The sequence below is a fragment of the Bos indicus genome, chromosome 6, assembly GCF_029378745.1.
Source record: "Bos indicus isolate NIAB-ARS_2022 breed Sahiwal x Tharparkar chromosome 6, NIAB-ARS_B.indTharparkar_mat_pri_1.0, whole genome shotgun sequence".
Taxonomy (NCBI): Eukaryota; Metazoa; Chordata; class Mammalia; order Artiodactyla; family Bovidae; genus Bos; species Bos indicus.
Genome location: NC_091765.1, coordinates 19,790,874 through 19,808,797, shown reverse-complemented (window position 1 = coordinate 19,808,797; position 17,924 = coordinate 19,790,874). Strand labels below are relative to the sequence as shown.

Here is a 17,924-nt window from a genome sequence, read left to right as displayed (position 1 = left end):
TAAATAAAATCTGTATACTTTTCTGTTGTGAATTTTTCTGTTATAGGGGTCCCTATAGAAAAGAACTTAGAAAAGTAGAGGAAAAGGGTACTTTTCTTTCCCTATGTGCATAGCAGAGTTCTAGGGAGGGGTAAGGCTGTCCTTTGAATTCACTGGTAGCTTATCTTGCTGAAGGATAACACTGCCTCCTTCCTTTTCATAAATGATCATTTTAATTATTTTACATAGGTGAAGAAAGACAACATGAAATTTAATTCTAGACAGAGTAAAATGTATGAGGAAAGCAAATTTTTCACCAATATAAAGATGTATCACCTATATGAAGAAGTGTATTAGCCAAATTTTCCTGCTTAATTGATCCATAAAAGCAGAGGATAAAAAAATGATTGTGTGTGTGCTCAGTCATCTCTGACTCTTTGCTACTCCATGGACTGTAGCCTGCCAGTCTTCTCTGTTCATGGAATTTTCCAGGCAAGCATACTGGAGTGGGTTGCCATTTCCTACACCAGGAGATGTTCCTGACCCAGGGACTCAATTTGTGTCTCCCACGTTTCCTGCTTTGGCAGGTGGATTCGTTACCACTGAGCCACCTGGGAAACATAAAAAATGACATAAGAAGACTATAAACAGTTAAATATTATATACAACACTTAAAAAGATAACTTTCTTAGGGGAAGAAAAAGATGTTACAGAGTTTCTGGTTTGGTTGTTTTTCCCTCCCTGCTGTACTGTATAGGACTATAATTTGTAGGCACTGGAGAAATAAAACTATTTAAAAAATAAACTAGTGTTAAATATTTATTCATTTCTTAAACAGATAGGAAAAGTCATGTTAATCCCAGAGTTTAACTGAAAAATTAAGTTAGTCTACAAAAATGATTCCTTGAAAAAATATGAAGATTTCAACAGGCTTACTTTGTTAGTTTTAAAATTACAGCATCTTAGTGACAGTTTTGGAAAATTTTAATAAAACATACTTTGAAAGCATTAGATCTTATAAATTAAGTTACTACAGTAGGAAAGAACCTTTCTAACATGCTTCCTCTCTCAAAGCATTCCAAATTTTCTCTACAGTATTTAAAATAACTCATTTTTCTTTGATTCTGTGTCTGTGTCTGTATAAAGATAAGTAGTAGTCGTATTTAATTGGGATTAAGGCCCCTACACACAGAGGCACTGGAATCTATAGTTCAGTTTGTGTGTACGACCTGAAGAATGTATACCATGTATGGGACTTCCCAGGCAGTACAGTGGTAAAGAGTCCGCCTGCCAATGCAGGAGACACAGGAGATGCGAGTTTGATCCCTGGCTCTGGAAGATTCCCTGGAGTAGGAAATGGCAACCCATTCCAGTATTCTTGCCTGGAAAAACTGCATGGACAGAGAAGCCTCGCAGGCTATAGTCCACAGGGTTGCAAAAAGTCAGACACGACTGAGTACGTACAGACATACAGTGTATGAACACATCATTTGGAATCAATACACATCTCATTCAGTCAATAATTTATATTAAGTGACATATCTCAATCTTGTTTATGCTTGCTGAACAGTCCTATGAAAAGACAAAACAGCCACCTGCATAAAGCTTGGAGAATAAAGCTTGGAACATGAGGCTAGCTCTACCAACTGTCAGTTATGTGCCCTTGTGAAAGTTGATCAGCCTTTTCAAGCCTCAGTTTCTTCATCAGTAAAATAGAGATATTATTTTATGCCACGCTTGGCACACTGTGAGAGTTTAATGATCGCTATTATTGGAAGTCAATTCACTTAACATCTATTGAATTTTAATAAATTATTCATTCTAAGTGTCTCTCATTTTAAAGAAACAGGTCAGGCATAAAACTGCCACCACGTACATTTATGTATCTTCAACAGGACAGTGAAAAGTCTTTAACCAACAGCATAAATCTCTCATCGTGGATTTTTTTGAATAGTGATTACAGGTAGTTGAGTAATTAAAAGTATGTTAGTAACTCGAAACTCACACTGTAGAGATTTCTGACTGCCCCATACCTTCTGGCTTCAGTGACTATCTCCTTTGAGAAAAGATGATATCTCAGCAGAGCTGAATGATGTAAAGAGGCAGGCTATAAAAGATGTGGGGAGAAATATTCTAGGCAGGAGGAGCGAGGGCAAAGGCCTTGATGTATAAATATGCTTGGCAATTTTGGACCGGCAAGAAACCAGCAAGTACAGTAAGAGAGGAAATCAGAGGAGATAAAGTCACTGAAGCCAGGTCTCTGCCGAGTCCCAACCTTGAACCAAGAGTGGTAGGATGACATAAAGACACTCCTACGTTGGGCAACTCACCTATACTTATCAGAGAACAATGTTCAGGTGAGTTGCTCTGCTTTCTGCTGTTCTATTTATATTTATTCTGTATAAAATAAAGGAGAGTTTTAATAAAAATTAAAGTCAGACCACAAGCTTTGGAAAACTTGGATTGAATGTTCCTTTCATACTGTGTGTATTTAAAAATTTCAAGTGGTTAATTAAGTAGCTTGAAAGGAAATATCAGGAGTGTGGTATATACATAAACTGTTTTAATTATTTCAGTAATAGTCCTTAACATTAGGATAAATCACTGTAAAATTATGCTTTTTTGGATGGTTTTATGAGTCAGTAAATAAAAGTAAAAGTAAAGTAAATATTGCTCAGTTGTGTCTGACTCTTTGTGACCCCATGGACTATGGCGTACCAGGTTCCTCCGTCCATGGGGTTTTCCAGGCAAGAACACTGGAGTGGGTTGCCATTTCCTTCTCCAATAACTAAAGGCTCAACCAAAAGAAACATAAACTATAACATTAAGAAACTAAAAGTACTTAAAACGTTTGAAATCATGGATAAGTAGAACTTGTACATCAGGGGTCCCTGACCAGTCAATTGGAACTTAATGCTTCTTTTGGGAGTCCACTCTACTCTGCTGAGGAACTCTTAGTACCCCTAATGCCCTAACACCAGAAACATGAACATTTATATTTTCCCCAAACTTGGGGTCTCACAGTCTAGGGAAAGTAGAAACTTTTCACAGAAAGATGGTGAGGTATCATTTGAAGTAGAAGGCTCTCAAAGTATTTTCAGTAATCTAAGATTCTAAGGATTGCTTCAGGAGTTCTGGAAATCTATGGCTTGAATTTCATTTTAAAATTTCATTTCAAAAACTGTGATTGAAAATATGCACATGAAAACTTATATGCCGCTTCAGCATATAAGAAACCACAACTTGCCAATCCTCATCCACATATAACCCTTATTTATAGTTAGTAAATGCTACAAATGTTAACTTACAAAGAAAATTAATTGTAAAAAATTTCTTCATTTATATTTTATATATTGAGATTCTAAGAAAGATTTTAAGAGGTAGTTACCTGGTTCAAAAAAACAAAAACAAAAACAGAAAATCATTTATCTAGATTTAAGAGTATAGAGAATCAAGACATGCTTTACAAAAATCTGATAGAGATGAAAATATAAGGAGAAAGACTAAACTATTACTACTTTGTAACTTTTTATATTTTAATGCCAAGCAAAACCACCAGAAGTTATGGTACATTTAATAGTAAAATATCAGTGGAAAATACTTTAACATGTTCCCTATAAGCCAATATTTTGAAAATTATAATAAATAAAAGTTCAGAGTTGAGATCTGGTGAACTTTCCTCTCTAGGCTAAGAGGTAGATCAGGTAAACACTTACTTTTCATCTCTGCCAAAGTTTTATCTATGCCAGGAAGGATTCAAATTCCCCCAGGAGTACCAATATACACCAGAGAAACACAAAAACCAAGAAAATAGCCCACTATTCTGGTGTTGTTTGGAAAGTATTTTAAGGTCTCTGGTATGTAATGTTATCTTATGAAACATTATATTAATATTATGCAAGTCTGTTCTGGCACCAGTTTGAGATTTAGCTATCTGAATTCAGAGGAATCCCAAACATGTTCATTGTTTTTATCACATGCCCTTTAAATGAAAAGGAAGCAATGTGAATAAAGCAGTACCACCCTTTAAAACCAAATGTGTAAAGGATACTCTTCACTATTCCGGATGTCGACTACCAAGAGCTTTGGTTTACTGGACTTTGTCTTCTTGGTGGGTGTTTTGAAGTGGCCAGTCACTGTCAGCTCACACAAGTCAATCAGGTCCTCTGCTGAAATCCGGGGTGATACTTCCGACTTTAGGTCATTTAACGGAATGGATTCTCTTGACTGAAAAAAATGAACAAACAATACAAATATTGAGACTATTATAGAGAGACAAACTATAGCCAGTATAGAATATCTTCAAGTTTTTATATCAATCACTATAGCATATGGGAGAAATATAGAAATATGAGATATAGAAAACTATATCTCATTTTAGCAGTGTACTTGTGTACCTATTTCCTATCACTGATGTTTACTTTTTTATTAGTCACACATATTGTTGTTGTCTGGGAAAGACTAGGGATCTCTTCAAGAAAATTAGAGGTACCAAGGAAACATTTCATGCAAAGATGGGCTCATTAAAGGACAGAAATGGTAGGGACCTAACAGAAACAGAAGATATTAAGAAGAGGTGGCAAGAATACACAGAAGAACTGTACAAAAAAGATCTTCACGACCCAGATAATCACGATGGTGTGATCACTCACCTAGAGCCAGACATCCTGGAATGTGCAGTCAAGTAGGCCTTAGGAAGCATACTATGAACAAAGCTAGTGGAGGTGATAGAATTTCAGCTGAACTATTTCAAATCCTAAAATATGATGCTGTAAACGTGCTGCACTCAATATGCCAGCAAATTTGGAAAACTGAGCAGTGGCCACAGGACGGGAAAAGGTCAGTTTTCATTCCAATCCCAAAGAAAGGCAATGCCAAAGAATGCTCAAACTACCACACAATTGCACTCATCTCACACACTAAGCAAAGTAATGTGCAAAATTCTCCAAACCAGGCTTCAGTAATATGTGAACCATGAACTTGCAGATGTTCAAGCTGGTTGTAGAAAAGGCAGAGGAACCAGAGATCAAATTCCCAACATCCGCTGGACCATCGAAAAAGCAAGAAAAACATTCAGAAATACATCTTTTCTGCTTTATTGACTATGCCAAAGCCTTTGACTGTGTGGATCACAATAAATTGTGGAAAATTCTGAAAGAGATGGGAATATCAGACCACCTGACCTGCCTCTTAAGAAACCTGTATGAAGGTCAGGAAGCAACAGTTAGAACTGGACATGGAAAAACAGACTGGCTCCAAATAGGAAAAGGAATATGTCAAGGCTGTATATTGTCACCTTGCTTTTTTAACTTATATGTAGAATACATGAGAAATGCTGGGCTGGAAGAAGCACAAACTGGAATCAAGATTGCTGGGAGAAATATCAATAACCTCAGATATGCAGATGACACCACCCTTATGGCAGAAAGTGAAGAACTAAAAAGCCTCTTGATGAAAGTGAAAGAGGACAGTGAAAAGGTTGGCTTAAAGCTCAACATTCAGAAAACTAAGATCATGGCATCCGGTCTCGTCACTTCATGGCAAATAGATGGGGAAACAGTGGCTGACTTCATTTTTTGGGGCTTCAAAATCACTGTAGATGGTGATTGCAGCCATGAAATTAAAAGACGCTTGCTCCTTGGAGGGAAAGTTATGACCAACCTAGACAGCATATTAAAAAGCAGAGACATTACTTTGTCAACAAAGGTCCGTCTAGTCAAGGCTGAAGTTTTTCCAGGGGTCATGCATGGATGTGAGAGTTGAACTATAAAGAAAGCTGAGCGCCGAAGAATTGATGCTTTTGAACTGTGGTGCTGGAGAAGACTCTTGAGAGTTCTTGGACTGCAAGGAGATCCAACCAGTCCATTCTAAAGGAGGTCAGTCCTGGGTGTTCATTGGAAGGACTGATGTTGAAGCTGAAACTCCAATACTTTGGCCACCTGATGCGAAGAGCTGACTCATTTGAAAAGACCCTGATGCTGGGAAAGATTGAGGGCAGGAGGAGAAGAGGATGAGATGGTTGGATGGCATCACTGACTCAATGGACATGAGTTTGGGTAAACTCTGGGAATTGGTGATGGACAGGGAGGCCTGGCATGCTGCAGTTCATGGGGTTGCAGGGAGTCGGACACGACTGAGCAACTGAACTGAACTGAACTGAATACTGGAGTGGGTTGCCATTTCCTTCTCCAGGGAATTTTCCCAACCCAGGGATTGAACTCTTGTCTTTTGTGTCTCCTGTACTGCCAGGCAGATTTTTTTTTTTTTTTACCACTGAGCCACCTGGGAAAGCACACATAGGAAACCATTAATCTTTTCCTTCACTACAACTTCCGAGCTCAAATGTGATGGAAAGAAATGAGGTAGACTTTTCCTTATGAGAGCACTGTTTATCTTTAAAAACAACTCTTTTAAGAACATTTCATTTTTCAAGTATAATTACTGTTGTTGTAAATTGCATTAGTTAAAGTCTGGTAATATGAGAAATTGTTTTGTGACTCAGTATTGAACTTTTCTAACATGAGTTATGTTACTTATGAATGGTTGGGTGGAAATTAGATTCATAGAAATGAAGAACAACATAATGATTTCTTAGATAATTAAAGTAAATTGACAATGTATTTTAATTGTAAAGGAGATAAAATCAGACTCCAGACCACCGAACCTGTCTGTATATGTTTGTTATATGTCATAATACCGATTCAGACTTAAAAAAAAAAATCACTCAGTTGTGTCTGACTCTTTGCGACCCCATGGACTATACAGTCCATGGAATTTTCTAGGACAGAATCCTGGAGTGGGTAGCCTTTCCCTTCTGCCTACAATGCAGGAGACCTGGGTTCAGTCCCTGGGTCAGGAAGATCTCCTGGAGGAGGAAATGGCAACTCACTCCAGTATTCTTGCCTGGAAAATCTCATTGACAGAGGAGCCTGGTAGACTACAGTCCATGGGGTTGCAAAGAGACGGACACGGCTGAGCGACTTCACTTTCACTTTCTCCAGGAGATCTTCCCAATCTAGGATCAAACCCAGGTCTCCCACATTGCAGGCAGATTCTTTACTAGCTGAGCCAGGAGGGAAGCCCAATTCAGACTAAGGGCCATTCACAATTATTATTCATGTTATTTGGTAGGCAGGAGGATCCTCTACCCTTCACAAAAGGTGACGCAATACATCTCAATTCAACATAAACTTGCTGAACACTAGTAGCCACTCTTGAAAACTTTTTTAACGTAATTTGAAAATTTAAGAACTTTCAAAATTCACTTGATTTAAAATATGGGGATTCAAATAATTTTTACTTATATGCTTAATATGCTTCCAAGATTGAGTCTATTATCTCATTTGCTTATTTTCTCTCTTTCCTCAATTTCATAGTGGGACTCCACATATATAATTTCCAATTTAGACTTTCTAGGCAGGAGAGAATAAAGCCTATGAATCACATAACAGACAAGACTTATTTTGAAAAAAAAAAAAATTGTTCTCAATTGTTTTTGGAGTTTGAATGTCAGCCCTCATCCCTTGGGTTTCTGTGACTATGCATGCTATAAATTCTTTAGTAGTAAGAGTAAAGCACTTGTTCTCTCACTTTATTAGCTTTTAAACAGAAATGGAAGTTGCTAAGTTTTATGAGTTTATTGCACTTAATCAAAAATAGGAATTAGGAATTTTAATTTTTTAGTATTAGAAATTAAATCTATTTAAACATTCTGAAATTAAAACTGCTTCAGAAAGATTAGTTTTAAAATCAGCAAGCCATACAATCAATGCTTCTATCTTCTTTTGCATTAGATTGCAGGCTCTATAGGTATTTTCCTCAGCCTTCACCTGAAGCTGTACATTTATGAAGATAAAATAAAGAACTCTTGATTACTCTAGTTCTGCTTTCAGTCATTCAGTGCTGAATGGGGCTTTTCTAAAAGAGGTTTTGTCTGAACGGAAGGTGTGCCTGACTGATGAAGGAAAGAATTTGACTAAAGTATTCTCTATGAAGAACTGACTGATGAAAGAGATTTGACCTTGGCGTTGGTTCCAATCAAATGCATCATTTGTGAGGAGTTTCTTCAAAGAAAAGACTGATTGCCTTATGAAATGGTAAGAAAAGAAGGAAACAGGAGTCACTGACAAGTTCATAACTTTCTGAAATTTCAGTGTGTATCATCAAAGAACTTTAATATGTTGCAAGCATGTTCGTCTACAAATCAAATTTAGGAGATTAGTAAATTATACTTAGGAAAAATTATACAACTTTGCTTTATGAAGAAAATAATTATAATACTAAAAAATTCAGAATATAGTTTTTCTTTTATTAGACAGTTTTATACACAATTTCACTATTCACTGTACAATTTCCACTTAGAGGCATAAAAGTAAAACTTCCTTTATAAAATTTAAACCTTCTTTAGTATCATTGATATTGATATTTTCCTGTATGAGTAGGATTTCAAATTCACAGAACATTGTTTATGGACAATGGACAAGAATTGAGGATAACTACAGAACAACTCTGAAAATTTCTATTATCATTTCTGCCTAAGAACGTGTACATACAATGCACATTAAATTTAGATGTCCAAATATCAGAAATCAATTGGAATGAGAATGACTTTAAAAAAAATAATATTCCATTTCCAAACTAGAGTCAAAATTTATTTAGCAATGTTACTGACAAAAACTATCTTTCAGTAGAGTGAATTCTCTGAAAGGGCTATCTAAATGTGTTAGTGATAACGCGGAGCAAGCAAGCAAAAATCCAAACCTGGTAACATGACAGTTATTTTCCTGTGTCCATTAAACTACTAGGAGAATCACTCTGTCATGGTACCTAAGAGTCTGATATGGCAAACTTGACTTTTTTTGGTATATGGTGTTATAGAATGTTCTGATTTTTTTTTTTTTTTTTAACATGTAGCTATTCGGTTTTCTCGGTACCACTTATTGAAGAAACTCTATTTTTGTCACTTTTGTAGTAGGTTAATTGACTACAGGTGCCTGGGGATAGTTCTGGGTTCTCTATTCTGTTCCATTGATCTATGTCTCTGCTTTTGTGCCAGTACCAGGTTTGATTACTGTAGCGTTGCAGTATAATCTGAAGTCAGGGAGCATGATTCCTCCTACTCTGTTTTTCTTTTCTAAGATTGTTTTTACTATTTGGGGTCTTTTGTGTTTCTATACAAATTTTAAAATTATTTGTTCTAGTTCTGTGAAAAATGCCATTGGTATCTTGATAGGGATTGAATCTGTAGGTTGCCTTGGGAAGTATGATCGTTTTAACAATGTTAATTCTTTCAATCCAAGAACATGGTATATCTTTTCATCTGTTTGTGACATCTTCAATTTCTTTCATCAGTGTCTTATAGTTTTTCAAGTACAGGTCTTTTACCTCCTTGAAAGAAAGTGCTTTGCGACCCCCTGGACTGTAGCCTACGAGGCTCCTTCATCCATGGGATTTTACAGGCAAGAATACTGGAGTGGGTTGCCATTTCCTTCTACAGGAGATCTTCCCAACCCAGGGATTGAACCCGGGTCTCCCGCATTGTAGGCAGACGCTTTACTGTCTGAGCCACCAGGGAAGTCCTTTACCTTCTTAGGTAGGTTTATTCCTTATTTATTATTTTATTCTTTTTGATTCAGTGGTAAATGGGATTGTTTCCTTAATTTTGATAGTTCACTGTTAGTGTATAGAAATGTAATAGATTTTTATGTATTAATTTTGTACCTGTAACTTTACCAAATTCATGAGCTCTAGTAGTTTTCTGACGGTGTCTTCAGGATTTTCTATTATAGTATCATGTCATCTGCTAACAGTGATACTTCTTCCTTTCTAATTTTAATTCCTTTCATTTCTTTCTCTTGTCTGATATCTATGGTTAGGACTTGCAATACTATGTTGAATAAAAGTGGTGAGAGTGGGAATCCTTATCTTGTTCCTGACCTTAGAGGAAATGGTTTTAGCTTTTCATTGTTGAGTTAGTTGTGGATTTGTCATATATGGCCTTTTTTATGTTGAGGTATTTCCCTTTATGCCCACCTTCTGGAGAGCTGTTTTTAAAATCATAAATGGATGTTGAATTATATCAAAAGCCTTTTCTATATATTTTGAGAATATCATATGGTTTTATTCTTTAATTTGTTAATGTGATCATCACACTTACTGATTTGCAAACACTTAAAAATCCTTGTATCCCTGGAAATATTAACTATGAGAATAAAGAACCAGTGTCTAGAACACTCCTCCCATATTTTCTGTCACATGTCCTGGCACTAACTTCAACTTAGTTACCAAGGACAGAAATCTGAAAACCACTGCAGACTTTTCATCCTTCCTTACTTCTCATTCCTATATAACAAATCACCAAGTTTCATCAAAATAACTCTTGAATCTGAATCTGTTCCCTGATTTCCTGCCCTACTTCAGGGCTTCCACCATCCCTCAAACGGACTGGAGAAGCTGTTTGCCCCTCTTGCTATTTCTTTTTTTCCTTTAATATTCTCTTCACATAAAGTCATCCCTTCTAGTCCATATTCCAAATGCCACTTGAGTTAAAATAAAAACCTGATCAGGCTTCCCTGGTGGCTCAGATAGTAAAGAATCTGCCTGCAATGAAGGGGACCTGGATTCGATCCCTGGGTCAGGAAGATCCCCTGGAGAAAGGAACGGCAACCCACTCCAGTATTCTTCTCTGGGAAGTTCCATGGACAGAGGATCCTGGGAGGTCGCAGTCCCTGGGGTCATAAAGAATCGGACACAACTGAGCAGCTAACATACACTTAAAAATCTGATCATGTAGATTTTTATAATTAAGAACACCTCACTGGTTTCTAGACATTGATGGAGTGAAATCCAAATTCTTTGGTATAGAATATAAAGTCTTTTATGAATTGGTATCAGTCTATAGTAGGCAAGAGACCATAGGCTTTGGGGTCAGATTACCAGGACTCAAATTTTGGCCAGCCCACTCACAGTGTATGATTTTGGACATGATACTTAAACTCTCTGCCTAATTTCTTCATCTATAAAGTGGGATAACAGCAGTTATCTAAATCCTCCTGGGCTGCTGTAAGAACTAAATGTTAATCTCTATAGAACATTTAGAATAGTGTCTGACACACTGTCAGAGTTTAATAAAAGCTTGGTATCTTTCACCTTTTTTCTCACCCCTCACCACCTTGTACCTCGTGCTTTGGCATTAGCAGACTATCTGCCTTTTTATACCACTGTGCCACCTTTGCCCATGTTGCTTCCTCTGCTTAGAATGCCACACCTTGTCCACTTAATAAATACCTGCTCACCTTACAAGTATCAGTTCAAACATTACTCTCTCTGTGAAGAAAGTCTTTTTAACCTCTGACAGGCTCATTTAGTTTCTTTCCTGTGTCCCCACAGGTATCTGGTACATGTCTTTATTGTAATAGGATTATTTACTTCCACCAGACTAACAGCTCCTCAAAGACAAGGAAAGTTACTTTTACACCTACAACCTCCCCAGGTTTCAGCATATTATCTGACACATAATATATTTGTTGAATATGAATGAATAAAATAGTATTTCTAAATTTTCTATTACTTTTCCTGAGTAATTTTGTGCTATGGGGTATGTACACGTTTTCCCAAAACATGTACATACCTGTATCATAGTAATTACTATATTTGTAATTGATTATCTGTTTCTTCACTTGAATTACAAAATCCTTAAATACAGGTTCTACATCTTTTCGTATTTGTATCTCCAAAAGACAGCACAAGGTCCGGCACCAAAAATTGTTAATAGGTGTTTAATGAATGAATGAGTGAATAAAAATGTGATTAAATAACATTAGCAAAGCTATTTGTCTGGATCACTAGACAGACTCTTCAGGGATGGTAAATCATCCGATTCTCTAGCCTCTGGGCTCTGTGATGGTTAATCAAGAATACTGAAACCCATGTCTGCCTCAATAATTTCTCACAGCCATCTCTCTTTTCCTCAACTGAAAAACTGAAGATGCCAGCTGCTACCATATAAGCTTACAAAACATACTCTAATTAATTGAAAGACTTAGATGAATATAAAGAAGGAAAAAATAAACAGACAACAAAACTATCCTAGTAAAGTAGGTAATTTAATGATAATAAAAAATATGAATGAAGGAAAAAATAGACAAATACTAGAGCTGAAACTTAGGGGAATATCAATAAAACTGGAAAAGCTGTATATGAACCATGTGCATGATAATAAATGAGAAAAATATAAGTAAATATGCCTCTCTTTTTCCTTCTCTCTGTATTTTCTTTGTATCTCCTCTTTTCTATATATCTTTCTAATTGTCTATAAATGAGAAAAATATAAGCATGTAAAAATATTTGAAAGAATAACTGATTCCAAATATTTTCAAAAGAACAGAAAATCTGAATAGACCTATATATTCATAGACCAAGGTAAAGTTGAGGAGAATGATAAACTCTGTGTGCACTTTACAATACAACAGACTATTTACAAAATCTAAATAGACTTTGTAAATACAACTAAATAGACTGTGTAAAAACAGGTAAGATTTTAAAGTTTTTAAACAATTGCTTTAAAGAGAGGTGCCAAACAGTTTTCCCCTAAGCACTTCTATCTTATAACTATTCCAAGGCAAAGAAAACATTGAAAGGTCATTTATGAAGCGTCCTTAACCTAATACTTAAATCTAACAAAAATGGCATCAAACACAAATGCATGCACAACCCTCAATATTCCTTATGAATATAGATTCTTTCAAAAAATCTCAAAACTAGAGAATTGAATGTAGTAGAAATTTAAAAGAATGGCATATTATGACCAAACGGGATATTCCAGGAATGAAGGATGGCTCAATAGAAGGACAATTTGAAAAGTAATTCATCACCTTTAATTAGTCAAAGGAGACAAAGTATGTAATTCATCATTGTAGGTGACACAAAGCCATACGTGATAAAACTTCACATTTATTCCCAATTTTAGAAAAAGAAAAACTCATGGTAAACACATATCAGAAGGAAAGCTAATCTGAGCAATGAAAGATTTCATTAAGACAGATGTTCTTCATCTCAAATATTTGACATTCTACTTAACGATGAACCATATAGGCAGACTTATTGTGAAAAAAAAAATGTATCTCTTAGATAATACAATAGTCTTAGAAAATCCAGACTGCTCAGAGGAAAGTCTAATAAAACTGGTAAGAATTTGGTAAAATTTTAGTCACAATATATATACAACAAAATTGTTAGCTATTTTCAATAGCAGCAGAAGCCAGTCAAAAAACTCAAGGAACATAAGCTTTCAATTGCAATGTCAAAATATTTCTCCAAAACAAAATACTTAGAAATAAAAATAATATTTAAAGAAAATGAAACAGTTTTGTGATGGGCATTAGAAAAACCTGAGACACATAAAATGCTATCTGGAAAGAAAGATTCAGTATTAGAAGACCTTTATTTCCTCTTCAAACAATGTATTAATATATTACAATTTAATCAAAACTCTAAAAGGATATTTCTTTTTTATTTTGAAACAAAAACTCTAAAGTTCATTTGTCTAAATAGGTGAGAATGTCAAGGAAACAATGAAAAATAATAAAATACATTGTCATATGCTAAAACCGTATAAAATATCACCACATGATATTGCACTAGAATTGACTAGGAGACTAATAGGTCATAATGGGGTGTATAGAAAGACCTCAATAAATGAAAGAATGCTGTAAAAGAATAGGATTCCATATCAAATCACTGGAGAAAATGGTATATAATTTAGGATATAATGTAGGCATCATTTATTACCTAGAATAAAATAAAATCATGTTTCTATCCTATACTACAAAGTAAAATGATTTGTAAGTTGAACAAAAATTATATGTAAAAAGTAGAATCACAAAAGAGTAAGAATTGATGACTTAAATTAATTTCAAGCATATAGCAAAAGCTGAACTCTTAAATAAGAGAAATATATGTGAAAAATAAAAATTTAAGATGTCCTTAATATATAAAGAACTCTTTTAATCAATAAGGCAAACCAATAAGAAAAAACAGCCTGCTTAGTTAAAATGAAGGGAGGGGAGATATACACATATACTTGACAAAATAAACACAAATAAGTAAAGAAAAAGTTTTTACCTCAATCACAGATATATAACTAAAAAACATGTATAATCAAAGACATAGAAAAAGTAGGTAAGTGTTCTAGACATCTTTTGCTTGTCTTTCCAGATTCACTCTCCATTGGTTCCTGCCTGTTCTCTACTGGTGGGAGGCCTCTGTTTGGACCTAGAAGAGGGACCCCAGGTCCTCTGGCTTTCAAGGTGGTTCAGACAATAGAAAGAGCAGGTCAAGGTAATATAATCCCTTGGTTCTGTACTTGAAAATTCACCTTGATTTAGTTATGTTTGTTGACCAAAGGTCACTTTTCCTCTCAAAATGGCTTTCTTAATCTGCTTCTCATTTCCCATGTTCTGATCAGTGCTATTGCTAATTTTCATAATTTACTGCATTATTTCTCATATTTTCACTAACATTTCACCATCATCTTTGTAACTATTATCTCTCTAAATAAACTGTTCTTGAATTATCCTAATGTGAGTGTATAATCTTTTGCTGTTGGTTGAACTCTGACAGAAAGCATGTAGGGAAGAACTCAAAAACACATTATGTTTTAAGGCACATGAAAAGATGCTCAACATCAGTAATTATTAGAGAAATACAAATCAAAACTACAATGAGGCACCACCTCACACTTGTCAGAATGGCCCTCCCTAAAAAAATCTACAAATACTAAATGTCAGAGAGGGTGTGGAAAAAAGGGAACCCTTGTACACTGTTGGTGGGAATGTAACTTGGTGCAGCCACTGTGGAAACAGTATTGAGGTTCCTCAAAAAACTAAAACTAGAGCTACCATATGATCTAGTAATCCCACTCCTGGGCATATATCTGGACAAAATTATAATTCAACAAGATACATGCACTCCTATGTTCATGGCAGCATTATTCACAATAGCCAAGACATGGAAACAACATAAATACCCAGTGACAGATGAATGGATAAAGACACCGTGGTACACATATACAATAGGATACTACTCAGGCACAAAAAGAACAAAGTAATGCCATTTGCAGCAGCAACGTGGATTCAACTAGAGATTATCATTAAAGTGAGGCAAGTCAGATGGAGAAAGGCAAATACCATATGATATCACTTATGTGGAATCTAAAATATAACAGAAATGAACCTGTCAAACAGAACAGAATCTTGGAGATAGAAAACAGATTCGTGGTGGCCAGGGGGTAGGACCTGGGAGAGGGATGGAGTGGGAGCTTCTACACAAGCTTTCATATGTAGAATGGATAAACAACAAGGACCGACTGTATAGCACAGGGCTTCCCAGGGGGTGCTAGCGGCAAGAACCTGCCTGCCAGTGTAGCAGACCTAAGAGACCAGGATTCAATCCCTGGGATGAGAAAATCTCCTGGAGGAGGAAATGGCAACCCACTCCAGTATTCTCTTCTGAAGAATCCCATGGACAGAGGAGCCTTGGGGGGCTACAGTCCATAGGGTCGCAAAGAGTTGGACACAACAGAAGTGACTTAACACACAGACACACACACACACACACAGACAGACACACACACACAGACAGACAGACAGACACACACACACTGTATTGTACAGAAAACTATGTTCAATATCCTATGATAAACCATAATGGAAAAGAATATTTAAAAAAGAATGTGTAAATATGTATAAGTGAATCAATTTGCTATACAGTAGTAATTAACACAACATTGTAAATCAACTATACTTCCATAAAAATAAATAAAATACACATGCTTTAGATATGTGAATCAACATAGACTTTCTGGAGGAAAAAATCATAATATGTATTAAGAAATTTTCAAATATGAATGCAATAGAAATTTCTTTTTAGAAATCTGTTCCATGGATATAATCACAGATTGTACCAAGCAGTATGGGAAAATATTTATTAAATATATTGTTTTTCCTAAATTATGAAAAACTGGAATACTGGAAACACATAATAAAAGGTGACAGGATAAATAAATAACACTAGATTCATGTAAAGAAATAGCATTCACCCATTAAAATCACATTTTAGAAAAATATTTCTTAATAGAAGAAACAATAAAGATGAATTATCAAGGGGAAAAAGATCCTATACAACAATAAGTTTGGAACTTCCTTTGTGGTCCAGTGGTTAAGGAATCTGTCTTGCAATGCAAGGGATGAGGGTTTGATCCCTGGCTGGGGAACTAAGATCCCACATGCTGCAGAGCAACTAGCCTACACACCACAACTAGAGAGTCTGTGCACCACAATGAATGATCCCACATGACACAATGAAGCTCCTGTGCCACAACCAAGACCTGATCTAATCAAACAAATAAATGAGTAGATAAATAAAATAAATATTAAAGAAAACAATAAATCCACTGCAATACCAGTTTGGTGACATATATCACAGTGAATATGTGTGTGTGTGCATAAACACATGCATGTTTATATAAATACATTTTCATAGATATAAGAATGATGCATAGAAATTGTAAAAGTCTGTGAGTCAGTGGAATTAACAACTTTTTATCTTAATGCGTTTCTGTGTCTAAGTTTTAATCATTAAGCATGAGCTATTTTTGAAAATTTAAACATTTATAAAAATATGAGATTTATTTTCAACCAGCACTATTATATACTTCTCTTAAATACTTCATAACTATGAATCTAATCAGTCTGAAGATAATTCTTACCAAATATTTACAGCAATATGAAAAGGCTTCACAAATGAGAGCTCATGGCTTATGGTCACCATTGTAGGTAATCAGATCTAGCACTAGAAAATATGTAGTGAAATATGTCTAAAATATGTTACAGAAAAACAATAAAGTTATTATTATGCTTAAATTCAGATGAAGTTTTTAAATGATTAAAAAAAAAATACTGGCCAGTAGGGCAGGCTTTCATGCATTCAGAAAGGAGACAAACAAACGTTAATACAGACAATTGGAGAAAAAACTTTTGAGGTTTACTGCCATGTTTCATTGGTAAGGACTACCTTGTTTTCTGCATGAAAAAATATTTGAATAAACTGATCTTTATCCAACTCTTCATCAAAGAGAAAAGGGCCTATTGGCTACCTGGAAGAATATTTAATATACTTTTCTAAGCTTCTATCAACATAAATGTAAATTACATTACCATCACTAAATAATTATACAGGTTTTCCTAGTTTAATGTAAGATATTAGAAATTATTTAGTAGATTATTGCTTACTGGCTATTATTTTTCTTAACAAGAATTGCATTTCCTCTAAGAGTAATATATTTTGATCCTGTACTCAGAAACAACTCCCTATGTGATCATACTCATAATGTATATTAGAAGGTTAAAAACAACAAACACCCTTCCCTATGTAAGGAAGCAGTTTTCGTATATTATTTTGTGTATCTGTGTGTTTAGGGGGAGGGTGAGAAAGAAAGATAAAATCTTAATATAAAAAATTAGGCTCTCTAAAGCCACTTGGAGATTAAGGATTTCAAATGACATTTACAGTGGTGGATTAGTTGCTAATGGGTATAAATGAGGCCAGGAGTGGTGTTCAGGAAATACATGATAGATTGATAGTTTCCTGGAGCTTCTGAGGGTTTTTCTCTGGACAGGATGACCTTAGAATGTCTATGGTACTGATTCTTTGAGTCAATTTAAGTTTTCTTCATTTTGGAAGCAAAGCAGAATTTATTAAATATCTAGTTTCTAATTCAAGAAACTAAAATGAGGCAGCACAGAAAGTGGCACACATTGTATACATTTCCTATAGAGAGAGATTTGCCTTATTTTGAGCAAAAACATTTAGAATTAGAACACCAACTGTATAAACTTCTAAAAGAAAGGTGGAAATCAGAAAGCATGAAAAGCAAAAGTAGGCATGTT

At 35.2% G+C, this 17,924-nt stretch overlaps 1 protein-coding gene across 4 annotated transcripts in view; it reads right to left on the bottom strand.

Annotated features, from left to right (window-relative positions):
* The window catches only part of TBCK (TBC1 domain containing kinase), a 208,922-nt gene that overhangs the window by 44,502 nt on the left and 146,496 nt on the right, over positions 1–17,924 (bottom strand). For all 4 annotated transcript variants that reach the window (XM_070791100.1, XM_070791099.1, XM_070791098.1 and 1 more), the window contains one exon: positions 4,031–4,206. In XM_070791100.1, coding sequence (XP_070647201.1) covers positions 4,031–4,206 — 176 coding nt within the window. The remainder of the gene's footprint in view (positions 1–4,030; positions 4,207–17,924) is intronic.